Source organism: Vulpes lagopus, chromosome 4 (assembly GCF_018345385.1).
Source record: "Vulpes lagopus strain Blue_001 chromosome 4, ASM1834538v1, whole genome shotgun sequence".
Classification (NCBI taxonomy): Eukaryota; Metazoa; Chordata; class Mammalia; order Carnivora; family Canidae; genus Vulpes; species Vulpes lagopus.
In genome coordinates, this window is record NC_054827.1 from 53,291,651 (window position 1) to 53,307,437 (window position 15,787).

The window sequence follows — 15,787 nt, forward strand, 5'->3', positions numbered from 1 at the left end:
AACAAATAGACTAATGCAGACAGACAAATAAAATTGTGGACACAAGGTGAGAGGGAGAGTTTGCAGTTTTTCTAATGGCTCTTCTTTGAATTATTATTCAAAGAATAATAATAATTACTAAGAGATAATATTATTATCTCTTCTTTGAATTACTCATATCCAAAATTCATGTATAATAACAAAAGATGAGACAAGTGAGTTATAAAGCACAAAATAAGTTTCCCTCAAGAAGCTTGAAATCATTGCTTAGCTGAGGAGGAGGAAGAAACAAGGAAACAGAATCGAATCATATCCTGTCTCTAATTTTTTCACCAGCAACCCTGGTTCCGACTTCCCCGTTTCTCGGTGTGTATACCTAGACCTTACACCTTGTCACTGCCTCTACTCAACAAGAGAAAATGGGAAGATGATATGAACCAATAAAAAGAAAATAAAAAAAAAAAACAAAGAGTAGAGAGGGGAGTGGAAAAAACAAATGTCTCAGAAAGCTAAGACCAATCGTGAAGGTACTTGTCACTCTACATACCTGCACGACACTGTTCGTGTAGTAACACATAGGAGCCAGAGTGTGTTTACAGGAAAGAAAAAGAGATGCGTCATTCAACTGATGTATAAGAAGAACCTAGAGACAACAGAATCCCCTGAAATGTTGACCTCACAGGAAGACCCGCCTCAGAGGAGGTGGCTTTGAGGTCTAGTGAGCACCTCTCTTGGGCTCTACCTATGGGTCCTCTTCATGTCATCTCTGCCATGGGCACCAGTCTCCTTTGCTGGGTGGTCATCTGGATCCTGGGGACAGGTGAGTTCCCGGCTAACAGATCAGCATCACCAGGCTTTGTCTGTGGCCCTGGACCTTCATGTTGCCCAAAGATTTTCCAAAAGGTATTGTCATTTAAATGAAAACAAATGATCACATCATGGAGTGAAGGGCAACATTCATGTGAATTTTTACACGAACACAGGAGACTTGAAAGTTATTTGAGCTCACCTTGGGTTGCTACACTATGACTCTGTCTCATGTGATCTCTTCTCCTCTGAGGTTCCACAAATGCTGGCGTCACCCAGAATCCGAGACACCTGGTGAGAAGGACAGGACAAGAGGCAATACTGACATGCAGCCCCGAGAAAGGACACAGTTATTTTTATTGGTATCAGCAGTTCCTGGGGGAAGGTCTGAAATTCATGATTTACCTCCAGAAAGAAACTATCTTAGACCAGTCAGGAATGCCAAAGAAACGCTTTTCTACTGAATTTTCCAAAGACGGATTTAGCATCTTAAAGATCCAGCCGGCAGAGTTGGGAGACTCTGCAGTGTACTTCTGTGCCAGCTCCTAACCCACATCAATGCAGAGTCCCATCCTGTCAATGCACAAACGTCCTCCATGCCCCACCTCAGAAACAGCCGTGGGCTGGGAAAGGGAGGGGGGCACATCGTTTGATTAGCGAGCAAATTAAGCTAGAAAGAATTTGGCAGGGTGAGCATGGAAAAAGGGGAGGGCTGTGCAAATATATCAAGGAGTATCCCAACCCAGCCTCAGTAACTAACACTGTCAGCAGAAAAAGGTAAATTTTTTTTTTTTTTTGTAAAAAACTGGACATAATTTGGGGCACCTGGGTGGCTCAGTTGTTGAGCATCTGCCTTTGGCTGAGGTCATGATCCCAGGGTCCAGGGATCGTGTCCCACATCAGGCTCCCTTCAGAGAGCCTACTTCTCCCTCTGCCTGTGTCTCTGCCTCTCTCTGTGTGTCTCTCATGAATAAGTAAATAAAATCTTTTAAAATAAATTAGATACAATTTGTCAGGTAAAATATTTATTGAAGAAAGGTCCTCTTTTCTTCACTTCATACTCTATTTCAAGTTTTCTATGGCATGCTTTAAAGATTTATTTTTTTTATTTATTTATGAAAGACACACAGAGAGAGAGGGGCAGAGACATAGGCAGAGGGAGAAGCAGGCTCCTAGCAGGGAGCTCTCTGGCATGCTTTAAATGTAGAGTTTCATTTAGTCATCGAAGACAATCAAGCAAAGGAAATATTTTCTTCATTTTCAATGTGAGCAAAAGCAAATACGGTTCTGGAAATTCATTTTCTTTTCTCAGACTCAAAGAAAGAGAGAGAAAGAGAATGAGAGGAAGAGTACAAACCCAGGTGTGTCTGGCTCATATAGCTGTGCTTTTTATATCACCTTGTGCTGCCTCTTATTCTTTCTGGAACAATCCTGGCTTTGTGTCTCGCTTAGTGCTTGTACAGGCATGTATGGATGCCAGGATTAAGAACTCCTGCTACAAGATCCCCAGAGGTGGTGGAAATAAAGTTGGATAGATTTGTCTGGAATTTAGGAGAAAGATGTGGTCCCCAAGCATTTTTAATTGGAAACATATCACCTGGGGGTGTCTGGGTGGCTCAGTTGGTTAAGCATCAGACTCTTGATCTCAGCTCAGGTCTTGATCTCAAGGCCCTGAGTTCAAGCCCTGCATTGTGCTCCAGGCTGGGCATGAAGCCTACTAGAGAGAAAGAAAAAGAAAGAAAGAAAAAGAAAAGAAAGAAAGAAAGAAAGAAAGAAAGAAAGAAAGAAAGCTCAACTTTTTGTTATCTCAGTGATTTTTTAAAAATTCTCATCAGTCAACAAACATTGGCAACTTACAGAAAAGTGTTTATTATCACTTGCTTTGATGGGACAATTTCAGAAAATCAAAAGGCAAGTGAATGCAAAGTCACTTCAAATGTATATGTGCCAAGGAAGTCAGCCCTCACCAGGATGGGATAGAAATCATGTCACTTTACTATGTTTTCTGTTTCTGCCTTTTGATATTTTGAAATTATTTCACATGTTCTGGCCCTCCCCTCCCTGCTAGGATGGAGGAGAGCAGTGGCTGGGTGCCAGTTGGGAGGTAGGGAGACACCCTTAGAAGAATATCCCCGAGCAGGACTTCAGGAAACTTCCACAGCACACTCCATGTGAAGGACCAGCAATGTAGTCTTCCAAGAGTATAACTTCTGAGGGAGGAAAAAAAAAAAGAAAGGAAAAAGGGTCGTTGTGCAATTTGGTACTGAAGGGGGAAAAAGAAGAAAAAGTGTCTAAGAGAACCTGCAGTTTTTCCCCAAAACAAGAGAGTCACAAACTAAGGGGACCTACCCCACCCCCATCATGAATGCCAACCAACCAGACCATCAAACCAACCAAACCAACCAAACCAACCTGGGCTTTGCCAGAACAGTGAAAACAGATGCCATTAAGCTGGGCATAGTGTAAAACACCCCAGCATCCTGAAAATGAGTAAGAAGAAAGTAAAATCTGTAGAATAGAGAAAACTACACACACACACACACACACACACACACACACATTTTTCACACTCTCCCCCAAAATGATCATGAGTCAGGAGAAAATGTGAGTCTACACTCCAAACAGAACTCAATACACTCAAGCAAGCAGCTTAAGATAGGATAACCCACCTGTAACCAGAAGTTTGGAGACAAATGAAAGAAAAAGCTTATTAAACTCAGAGAAGAAATGAAAGAAAAGGACAAAATTATCTAAGAACTAGAGAATATGTGAAAAGATACCCAAGTTAGAAAAACTCAAATGGTAAATGAGTGTGGGAATTGAAGAAAGGCATGGGGACATGCAAGCAAACGAAAATGACAGACAGAAGTCTAACCAGCCAGGGAGAAGGGGTCCAATGAAAGCCAGAGCTTGCCATGCATGCAGGATGGATGAGAGTGGGGTGCTATGTGCCCCAGCTGTGGGATGAAAAATGAATTCTAGGTTCTTGTCTGACCAGTGTCTACAGATCTCCCAGAGTAATGGAAGCATACAGTAACTGGGATGGTAAAAGCAGGGGCCAATCAGAGAGAGACTGTGGCCTGCAGCCCTGGGGCCACCTGCCCACTCAGCCCAGGTGGAGGCAGTTTGGGGAGGGAGGCCCACAGAGGAGCAGGAGCTTCAGCTCCCCTGTCCGTCTCTTTCTCTGCAAAGTGAGGGAGCCTGTCTGGAATATCTCTGGGGTCCTTTCCAACTATCCATTCCAGCCTTCTGACAAATTCTGCATATTAAGCCAGGGGATCCCCAGAGCTAATTTTCTTTCCTTATTTATCTTCCAGGAGGTGCTTAGAGCTGCAAGGAACCCACCCTTCCCATTATGGGTAACCAGGTGATCTGCTGTGTGGCCCTTTGTCTCCTCGGAGCAGGTGAGTCCTGGGGTTGTGGAACAAATTCCTGTCCCAAGGGTGTGAAGCTCCAAACCTAAGCTTTTTCTCCCATGACAGCAGCAGTAAGCACCTTCCCAGGCTGTGTTTCTAGAGCCTCTCTTTCTTCCATAGGAACAGCAAGTGGTGGAATCACTCAGACCCCCAAATATTTGTTCAGAGAGGAAGGACGAGGCGTGACTCTGGAATGTGAACAGGATTTTAATCATGACTCTATGTACTGGTACCGACAAGATCCAGGGCAAGGGCTGAGACTGATCTACTACTCGCTGGTAGAAAATGATGCTCAGAAAGGAGACATACCTGAAGGCTACAGTGCCTCTCGGATGAAGAAGGCATTCTTCTCTCTCACCATGACATCGGTGCAAAAGAACCAGGCAGCTCTATATCTCTGTGCCAGTGGTAGAGACACAGTGAAGCCCAGCCACCTCCTCTCTATGCAGAAATGGGTCTCAAGCCCTGAGTTCCCACCAGGTGGCAGGACTTTTCCTCTACCTCAACCAGACACCCAAAGCAGCCGCTACCATCAATGTGCTTTGTGGAATGGCATTACACCTCGGCCATCCACTAAGTTAGTTTTAAGAATTACATCTATATCTACATCAGAGAGAGATAGATACAGAAAGAGGAGAAGAGGAAGGGGGAGGAGGAGGAAAGGGTAGAGGAGGAAGCAGGAGGAGGTGGGGAGTGAATGAAGCAGAAGGAGGGGTGAAGGAGGAGGAGAGAATGGCGGAAGAGGAGAGGGTAGAGGAGGAGGAGGAGGAGAGGGTGGAGGAGGAGGAGGAGGAGGAGGAAAAAGAATAGACAAAAGAAAAAAATATTAATTTTACATCCTAGCTCTTCTTACCAAATACTGGAAAACTAAAATGAACAGAAAATGGTCCCTTCCTTCAGAATACTAAAAGCCAAGCAGGGACAAAAATGTGTAGGAGACAAATATTGTGATGAAGTTTCATATAATATATGCTTAATCGGAGTCATCAGTGGGCTTTAGGAGATAACGTGGCTGGTTTTGTCTGGTGACATCAGGAAGGGCTTCAAAAGAAGGCAAAACCACACAATGAAACTCAAATGATGAATCAGATTTCACCAAGAGGACAAGAACCCACAGCGATACAGCCTTAAGGAGGGAGTGATGAAATAAAATTATGAAAGAAGATGGTCACCTCCACCCCCAGAATATGGCAACAGAAGATGATTTAGAAAAATGAGTAGAGTGAGGGTATTGAACACAACTGAGTTTCTAGTTCTAGGGAAACTTCCTTGGATACTTACACTGAAATACCTAGTGGGGTGGGGGGCACCTGGCTGGCTCAGTCAGTTGGAAGAACATGAGACTCTTGATCTTCGGGTGTAAATTCAAGCCCTATATTTGGTATAGAGATTACTAAAAATAACCAAAAACTGGGAAAACAAAAAAGAAAAATAAATACCCAGTAGGCTGGCTTGGTGCTTAGGGGGGAGAGTTGGGCTTGAGAGAAACATTTGCATGATTAATCAGCAGACAGAGGATCAGCATTATTTTACAAATGCTTATTTTTCTGTGTGGTTTCTCCCTTTGTGGTCTGACACCTATCTATCAAATTAAGGCAAGTGATGTTAATTCTTGGGACTTCATTTGTTTAAAAATATTTATTTGGGCACATAATTCTGCTTGCAGAAATGAATGACAGTCTATATTATTCAGATTATCCCTCCCATTGCATACAACAAAAATGCTGGATTAAATATATTTTTTAAATATTCTTGGAAACATTTAAGAACCTCAGCCTGTTCTCCTGCATGGCTCTGTGTCTTCCAGGACAAATAATTTCTGGGAAAACACGAGGAGTCCCTGACCATTACATATAAGTCTGGGCTTTGTGCATTTTATTTGGATTCTTTTCTGAATTGTTAGCTTTGGATTTCTTCTCCCATATATTCTATGGAAGCTTGACTCACACAGAGACCAAAGTACTGAAAAACAGAAATAGGAAAGAGACACTAGCTTATGAATAGGAATTACAACGCTTAAATGTAGTATGATGAGCACTAGACCTCATTGCAATTAATGTCCTCTGATATAGTAAAGAAACCATCAGAAATGGGATGGATCTAAGATGCTTTACTTTGTCCAGAGCATGTTCATTGATACCTCCAGATCAATCATTTCCTGAGCCAGCTGCTGCAGTCATGGACCAGTGGGAAACACAGTCCCTAGAGTTCTCTGCTACCTGGTACAAGCCATATTCCAGAGGTTATGGGATGGGGTGAGGCTATCTGTCCAGTGAGAGAGAAGAAATGAAGGAGAGCACAGTAGGAGACAGACAATTTCATTTTTATTATCTTAGACATAACTTAAAGGGTACAGACTTCCTCCTGTTGGTTGATGAACTTATGAAACAAAGAATATAGACTTTACATGATTTTTAAGCCTCTGTTCTAAAACGATTGAACCATTTACTTTCCTTTTCAGAGTGGTCCTGATTCTAGAAAGAACCTTTTAGCTGTGGTTTCTTTTTTTTTTTTTAAGACTTTATTTATTAATGAGAGACACAGAAAGAGAGAGACAGAGAGAGAGAATGAGAGAGAGGGAGAGACCTAGGCAGAGGGAGAAGCAGGCTCCATACAAGGAGCCTGATGTGGGACTCAATACTGGATCCCGGGATCACATCCTGAGCCAAAGGCAGACGCTCAACCACTGAGCCACCCAGGTGTCCCAGCTGTCAAGTTTCATAATAACCCCCATTCCAGTGACCAAGTTGTTAAGAGTCATTGTATGAAATGAAAATCCAAAAAGTCAAAATATCACTAAATTGTTCCTTAGCAAGCTTTGAGGAGTCATTGTATCTATTAATGAAGAAGAATAATTTATAGAAAAATATAGTCAAAGAGCTATCTATCATATTTCTTAGCTACAGTAAAAATAATTTCTGAATTTTAGATTACACTGGAAGCAATCAGTAGTAAATTAGACAAACCAGAAAACCAATTTGCTAGTTGTATGCAAACTCAGGGGATATTTCAGGATTCTAAGGAAATAGGAAAAGATATGTGAGAAAAATAATATCACAACAACTTTATTCATGATGACCCCAAATGGAAAGACACTCAAATGTCCATCAACAATGCAATAGACAAATAGTGTTACATTTGTAGAGTAGAATAAAATATAGCAAAAAAAAATCAAATATTATTTGCAAATCATGGGTGAACCTCATAGACATGATGTTGAACAAAGAAGCCAGACACAAAGGTACATACTGTATGAAGTTAGAGCAGTGGATGCATGTGGAGGTATTTTTAATTTACTGGGAGAGAAGCATGAGGTAGGAGTCTGGGGTTCTGAAAATGTCATCTATCTTGATCTAGGCGCATTCATTTCTGAAAATTCACTAAACTTTACACTTAAGATTTGTGCAGTCTATTATATGTATTTTAAGTCTCCCTTTAAAAGCTTAGAAACACCATCATCCCTAATGGCTAACAATAAAAAAATTTATTCTCTGCCATGGTTCTGTGGTTTGAATGGGCTCTGTTAGGCAGTTTCCACTTGGGGTCTCTCATGAAGTGACAAACAGATAGTCACCAAGGCTGAAGATACCTGAAGGCTCCCCTGGGTTGGATATCCAAGATGGCTTCTTTATACACATATCTGATACCTCACCTGGGGTGACCAGGACAGGTCTAGACCAGGCCTGCATATCTCTCTTTCTCCACATAGCCCTTCAACACAGTTAGGTGGGTTTCCTGACAACATGGTGGCCTCAGGGTAGTTCAAATTATTGCATACTGGCTGGCTTCCCCAAGAGTAAGCGTTCAAGAGACCCAGGTGGAATCTATAAGAGTATGTATGAAAATCATACAGTGCCCCTTCCATCACATGCAAGTCAGCCCTGATCCTGAGAGGAATGTGAATGCTGGTGAGTATGGTGGTTCATCTGAGTGCCATCTTTGAGGAGTAGCTACCATAATATAATAAAATGGTACTACTGATCTCATTCCTCACTATCTTAGACCGATGATGACTTTGGAGCATGGCAACAGCTGCTTCATTTGCAAATATTTTTCTTGAGGTCAACTCTAATCAAGAGCTATACCACAAAGAAAGTTCTAGGAAATGTATTTCTTCCTTAGTTGACTCTGAATTTAAAACACCATAGATATATGTATACTAGATGGCTAATGGTCCTCAAAGGAGTAGAAAGATTTTCTTTTGCTCCAGGGGCTTCCAGAGACTTCATCCCATATATGTGTCATAATGTTGTGGAGAAATAATACATTGCAGGTACATTCACCTACTCTTTGCAGGGAAAATGTACAGTTATGGTGGGAAGTGACCCACCAGGATGTGGTCTTTCTCCATCATGAAAAAAATACAGCCACAGAAGCATATCAGATGCCTTTTAATACATGTATCCATATAATACGTATAGTAATATTTACTACACAATATTATATTTGTTATGATAAAAATCTGCATCAATACAGTACAACAGAATTTGATGGATCAAGTCCTAGTCCACCTTGCTGAGTTATTCACTCCAGATATAAAGAACTAAATACTAATGAAGCACAACTGAGAGGTTGTTATAAAAGTGAAAGTATAATGCTTTGGAAAAAAATCTTTAGCCTTTGAAATTACTATACTTTTCTGAGCATGAGCCATTTAAATAAAAATTCCAGCATGTTCAAAGCAGAGATAATTCCCTAAATCTCCTAGAACCTACTGCCACTGGCCAATACTTAGCATATGACCTATATCATGGTGAAAGAGCCGTAAACAAATTATCCTCCTCGCCTCCACAGTAATGTACACTGAGACTTACAGACTATGATAAATAGCCATGTGTGGTATTAGGTCTGTCAACATGAGGGAGACCGGCATGAGACAGTTGTGAAATAAATACTTCATTTATTTTTTTTAAGGTTTTATTTATTTATTCATGATAGACAGAGAGAGAGAGAGAGGCAGAGACACAGGCAGAGGGAGAAGCAGGCTCCATGCCCGGGAGCCCGATGTGGGATTCGATCCCAGGTCTCCAGGATCGCGCCCTGGGCCAAAGGCAGGCGCTAAACCGCTGCGCCACCCAGGGATCCCAAATACTTCATTTAGAAGATGAGAACTTGTCCTTGTTATCAGTATGAGAAACATTGAGCTTAGAGTCCAGGATTTCTGAGGCTCACTCACAGTCCTAGTGATTAACAATCATGAGTTGTTTCCATTACTTTGAGGATACGTTACAGACATAAAGGACTGCCTGTTATTCCATTTGCTACGCAAACATATAGTCCTTTTTCTTGAATAAAGCCAAGGAACTTGTTTAAGTCATTTCAGTGATCTGGGTCTTAGTGTTTTATAAAGTTAGGAGTAGAATTAGAACATCTGAGGCCTCTTTCAACCACGTCTGTGTGGCTCTTTCATAGAGCACAGATCCTGTACCTGGGGCAAAAAAAAAAAAAAAAGTCACCACCAGGGGGTGGACTGAAGCATCTTCAGGATTATGTAAACCGTGGTCCATCCTTCTAGGGGTGGAGAAAGGGAGAAGGAAGAGCGTGGTCATATCTATCTTGAGAGAGGTATGGTATGAGGCCATCACCTGAAGATGCTGATGCTTCTGCTGCTCCTGGGGCCCAGTGAGAACCTTATTATCTGAGTCGTTTGGCAAGTGTGTGTGTGTGTGTGTGTGTATTGGCATGAGTGAAGTGGATTTTTTTTTTTTTTTATGCAGAGCAAAACGAGAGGGGACATCCCCACTCTCTGGAGGGATGAAGGGTCAGGTGAGAAGTCACCAGGCAGGGGAGATGGGTGATCATGGTCCTGGGGCGTCTAGCAGGAAGATTTCACCGAAAGGCAGGAATCTCTGAGAGCTGGGAGAAGGAAGAGGGAGTGTGGCTGTGAGTTTCATGCTGTGGTCTCATGTGACAGTTCTCTTGGCATCTGTCACCTCTTTGACCTCTGTTTGGACAGGCTCTGGACTCGGTGCCCTCGTCTTCCAGTCGCCCAGCACAATGATCTGTAAGAGCGGAGCCACCGTGCAGATCCAGTGCCAAACAGTGGACCTTCAAGCCACAACCATGTTTTGGTATCGCCAGTTCCCGAAGCAGGGCCTTACCCTTATGGTGACCTCTAACATGGGCAGCAGTACCACACATGAGCAGGGGTTCCCTGCAGCCAAGTTCCCTGTTAGCCACCCAAACCTCAAGTTTTCCTCCCTGATGGTGACGAGCTCAGGTCCTGGAGACAGCGGCCTCTACTTCTGTGGTGCTAGTCACACAGCCTGGAGCAGAGATGAGAGACCCAGACAAGAACCCCAGTCCCAGCCCCTTGGTTCCCACCACCCTGAACCTGAACCCTGGAGGCGCTGGGGAGTGAGGCTGGGGAGAGGAAACCACAGCTTCCCTGTTTGATACATCTGTGTGTGTCAGAGACAGAGAGAGAGGGTTGGAGAGAGGGAGTGAGAAAGGGAGGGAGGTAGAGAGGGAGGGAAGGAGAGAGAGAAAACATCTGAGCACAGAGTGTGGAGAAGGTTGGGTGTTTGAGAACTACACCCAGTGGTCTTGAGCACCTTCCTGTATAACTGTTGTCTATTTACATGTCTTCTTTCCATGAAGAAAGCTCATGTGGGAATGAGCTGGGTCCTAAAAAGTGGCCCACTGCCCTGAGCTAAAAATTGTAAGACCTAGGTTTTTTCCTGACCGCCCAACACACATCAAGGGAGGAATTCCACAGGTTTCTAGGAAGTCAGGGTCCTAATTTATGTCTCTCTTATCCTTGGATACTCCTATTCTGTGTGTCTACTTTTTACCTCACACATGAGAGATCTGCAAGGTTGTGAGTCAGCTGGCACTGCAATGCAACATGGCACAAAAAGAATTTCCAGGAGTAGTTTATGGGAGTCCCATTCCGGCTGCTCCAGTATATACCCTAACTCAGGCATCCACAGTAAGCATTTGATGGGCTCTATCGCAACCTCCTACCCCTTTGGCTGTTTTTTCCATTCTGGAATATGGAAAGCCCTCTGACTACTTCTGACTGACCAACAGTCAATTAAAAATACTCTCTAGGGGCAGCTGGTTGAGCGTCTCAGTGGTTGAGCGTCTATCTGCCTTTGGCTCGGGTCGGGATCCCGGGGTACTGGGATCAAATCTCTTATCGGGTTTCCCACAGGGCGCCTGCTTCTCCCTCTGCCTATGTCTCTGCCTCTCTGTGTGTCTCTCATGAATAAATAAACACAATCCTTTTTAAAAACAACACTTCAAATAACTAATGAAATTATGATTAGTTGATGTCTTTATCATTTTTTCCTTGCTCCCAAAATGTTCATGAAAACAATCAAAATAACATCCACCTTTTAAAAATTTACTTGATTGTGAGTAAACCCTCTGGGTTCACTGTCCCCAAAGGGGGTAGGGATGGCTCAGACCTTTCAAATACTCCCCCTTACAAGCAGAGAGCTGAAACCAGGAAAGGCAACAAGGGAATGTTACCATGTCTTGGATAGAAACGGAAAGGCCAGTAGAAAATCTTAGTTTTAAGTTTCTCAGTGGTATAAAACCTCCAATTCACTGTTTAAAAGGAAAACAAACATTTTATTCTAATGTTTCCCCCTTGTCTATTTTTGCTTTTGTTGTCAGTGCTTTTAGGGTGATAAAAAAATCATAGCCAGGACCATCACAGACAAGTGTTTCTCCTGTGTTTTCTTTTTAGAAGTTTTATAGTTTCAGGTCTTATGTTTAAATCTTTGATTAGGGATCCCTGGGTGGCGCAGCGGTTTGGCGCCTGCCTTTGGCCCAGGGCACGATCCTGGAGACCCGGGATCGAATCCCACATCAGGCTCCCGGTGCATGGAGCCTGCTTCGCCCTCTGCCTATGTCTCTGCCTCTCTTTCTCTCTGTGACTATCATAAATAAATAAATAATTTAAAAAAAAGATAAATCTTTGATTAATTTTGAGTTTATTTTTATGCATGGTACAAGATAGGGATCCATTTTCAATCATTTGCACATGGATATCCAGTTTTCCCGACACCATTTATTGAAGAGACTGTCCTTTCCCATTATGGCACCAGTTGGCCAGTTGACCATGTATGAGTGGGTTTATTGCTGGCCTCTCTATTCTGTTACACTGGTCTACGTATCTGTCTTTATGCCAGTACCTTACTCTTTAATTATTGTATGGAATTGGAGAAAATGATTGTGAACCACATATCTGATAAGATGTTAATATCTAAAAATATATAAGAAACTCCTACGACTCAGTAGCAAATAAAAAAATAATAACATGATTTAAAAATTGCCAAAGGACTTGAATAAACATTTCATGGAAAGAAGACATGTAAATTGACAAGTTATATAGAAAGGTGCTCAAGACCACTCATCATCAGGGAAATGCAAATCAAAACCAAAATGAGCTATAATTTCACATGACTATTATTAAAGAACAAAAGATAAATATTGATGAGGATGCGAAGAAATTGGAACCCTTGTACATAACTGGTGGTATAGCTGCTATGGAAAGCAATATGGAGGCTCCACAAAAATTTAAAAAAAACATAGAACTACCAGCAATCCCACTTCTGGATATATACCTAAAATAATTGAAGGCAGGACCTTAAGAGGTGTCTGGACTCCCATGTTCGTTACATTATTCACAACAGCCAAAATATGGAAGCAACTCAAATGTCCATCAGTAGATAAATGGATAAAGAAAATGTGATATATACATATAATAGAACATCTTTGAGCTTAAGAAAGAAGAAAATTCTGCCATTTGCAACAACATGGATGAAGCTGGAGAATGTGCTAGGTGAAATAAGCCAGTCACAGAGACATGAATAAAGTATGATTCCACTTAGATGAAGTAGCCAAAAGAGTCAAAGTCATAGAAGCAGAAAGTAGAATGGTGATTGCCAAGATCTATGGGAAGGAAATGGGATTTGTTGGATTGGTAAAAAAATTCAGTTATGCAAGATGAAGACTTGCTTGAGATCTGCTCTACAACATAGCGGTACACCGTAGTGCCTACAGTTAACAATACTGTGTTGTGCTCTTCAAATTTGGTTTAGAGGATAAGTCTCATGTTAAGTGCTCTTGCCACAAAGACATAACAAGGGACACAAGGAAACTTTTGGAGGTGACAGATATGTCTGTTGGTTTGTGGGAATGATTTCATGGAGGCACACCTATCTCTAAATTCACCGAACTCTATTCACCAAATATGTGCAGTTTTTCTGCACATATTCTGCAATTTTATCTCAATAAAGCTGTTAAAAATAAGTAAGAGGAAAGTAAATCTGATACTGGGGGAAAGGGCCTCTAAAACACTAACTTACATATTAAAGGGAATTGGTTGCCTGGATGCCAGATGAGCTCAGAGGGATGAGAAAAGAGACAATTGACCACAGTTTAATGAGAACAGAAACTCTAGCCCTGTGTTCCTAAGCAACAGGAGCTCATACATATTCTTTCTGAAAGAAAGGCATAAAAAGCCTCAGAAACCACTACCTTCTGTCTCTAGGTCTCTTAAAGTTTCAAAGTCATGGGAAAAAAATATTTGTTTTTTTTTTTTTTTTGAAAAAAATATTTGTTGAGGTCTGGTGTCTCTGCCCTTGTATCAGTCAGGCGGAGGAGCATATTGTGTGGACCGAGCTGCCTCTGCCTATGACACAAGAAGACCTAATAAGGTGCCAGAGCAAGTTCCTAGAGGAAGTCATGTTTAAGATGACATCCTAAAGATGACCTGGAGTTAATTAAGTGGGACTGAGGATAATGAACTGACTGGCATGGCTGGAAGATCCAGTGCAACATTTTTCAGGCAGGAAAGAAATTGGTGTGTTCAGTGAAAGGTGTCGGTAGTAAGGTGGCATGAGCAAAGAGGAAAGAAGGGGGTGAGTACAAGGTGAGATTGGAGAGAGCTGAAAATTCAGGACATTCAACAAGAAGAATGAAAAAGCATGATCCCTTGATGATGGAATATACGAAGAGAATTGTAGAGAACCTAGGGCAGAAATTTAAGGAGCATGCTCACCTTGAATGGTGGCTAGAAATGGTTGAGAAGGAAATTATACTACTAATAACGCGTCTATGTAGTATGGAGGCACATACCACAGGAGGGCTGCTTGTTTCCTAGTCGGGCTCTGATACTTGAGGTTCCTGGCTGCTCCATCGCAACATGGAACTGGCAACCCTCTCACTCACCACAGGGCAGATGGCGGCAGTATCAGAGGGCATCTGGTGAATTTGTTCCCTTTGACCACTAAGAGGTGATGCGGCTCTTTCTGTAAAACACCTCTGGCACATAAAGAGCAAGCACAGATCTTCCATGTTCTGAGTTGTTGGATACTTTGGGTTCCTCAGGTGAAATATTTTAGGTGCTGGTTGGGAGAATGAATTGCAGCATTTTTGGAGCATTTCTTGGGATGCTCATAGATCCTTGAAATAGTGGAACCCAACAGCATTTACCACATATTTGGTTTCTATAGTTGTCCAATGCATACACAATTGGTAAATAAGCAAATAAATGCCATCATCGTTTCTAGGCAATATTATGCTGAATCTCCAGCCAGTGGAACAAGAAAAATTGGATGATAATGAGAAAGGAAGAGGAAAATGTGATATCCACAGATGATCAGTTTAAAAGAAGAGCGAGGGGTCCCTGGGTGGCTCAGTGGGTTAAGCATCCAACTCTTGATTTCAGTTCATGTCATGATCTCTGGGAGGTGAGATCAGCCCCTTGTCAGGCTCCATGCTGGGCACATGGGGTCTGCTTAAGAGTCTCTCTCTCCCTCCGTACCCCACTGGTACTCTCTCTCTCTCTCTAAAAGATAGATACATACATATAAACCCAAAGGAATCTAAAGAATCATTGTATTATTAATCACAAAATCTAGTAAATTTTAAGTTTTCTGAATTCAAAATTATCATAAAAAGTCAGTTTTTTCCATAAACTAGTGAGTTAAAAGCTATATTTTTTAAAGAGAGAGACCATTTATAAATAGTAACATAAATTATAAAACAGTTAAGAGCAAATCTATTAAAATACAAGCAACACCTTGAAACAAAAAATTATTAAAATTTAAGAAATAGACAATTTCTTAAAAATCTGATAAGTGTAAAAGCATGCCATGAAAATGAATAAGTAAACCCAAAAGTACAAATATTCCAGTTTGTGCAATTTCCTCTGTATTCAATGCAGCACTAATTAAAATCACAAAAGAGCACCCTACCAATCGTGCAATTATTTTATAACTTAGGATAATGGAAAAAGGCATAAACAAAGAGACAAATGGAAAATAATGCTAAGGTTAGAAATAGTGCCATGCATCTAAGGCGTCTAATATATGACAACCATCACTGGATGTATAAGGGAATGATGTAATACACAGTAGTTCAGTAAGTTATTCTGCTGTATGTGGTTGTCCATAGAAGGCAAGGCAAATTGAAACCTTCCTCAAAGAATAAGTAAAAATAAATTCTAAATGGATTAAATCTTTGGGGCACGTGGGTGGCTCAGTCAGTTAAGTGTCTGCCTTCAGCTCAGGTCAGGATCCAGGGGTTGGGGATCGAGCTTTACATCAGGCTCCCTGCTCAGTGGAGAG

At 41.7% G+C, this 15,787-nt stretch overlaps 3 gene segments (V, D, J or C); all 3 read left to right on the plus strand.

Annotated features, from left to right (window-relative positions):
• Window positions 1-677: 677 nt before the first annotated feature.
• LOC121489711 lies at window positions 678-1,335 on the plus strand. The segment is given in 2 exon segments: window positions 678-799; window positions 1,040-1,335. Coding segments are annotated over 2 exon segments (372 nt in total).
• A 2,775-nt stretch (window positions 1,336-4,110) lies between these two features.
• Window positions 4,111-6,461, plus strand: LOC121488752. The segment is given in 3 exon segments: window positions 4,111-4,190; window positions 4,323-4,610; window positions 6,349-6,461. Coding segments are annotated over 3 exon segments (450 nt in total).
• Window positions 6,462-9,778: 3,317 nt separating this feature from the next.
• On the plus strand, window positions 9,779-10,598 carry LOC121488753. The segment is given in 2 exon segments: window positions 9,779-9,824; window positions 10,159-10,598. Coding segments are annotated over 2 exon segments (471 nt in total).
• The last annotated feature ends 5,189 nt before the right edge of the window (window positions 10,599-15,787 follow it).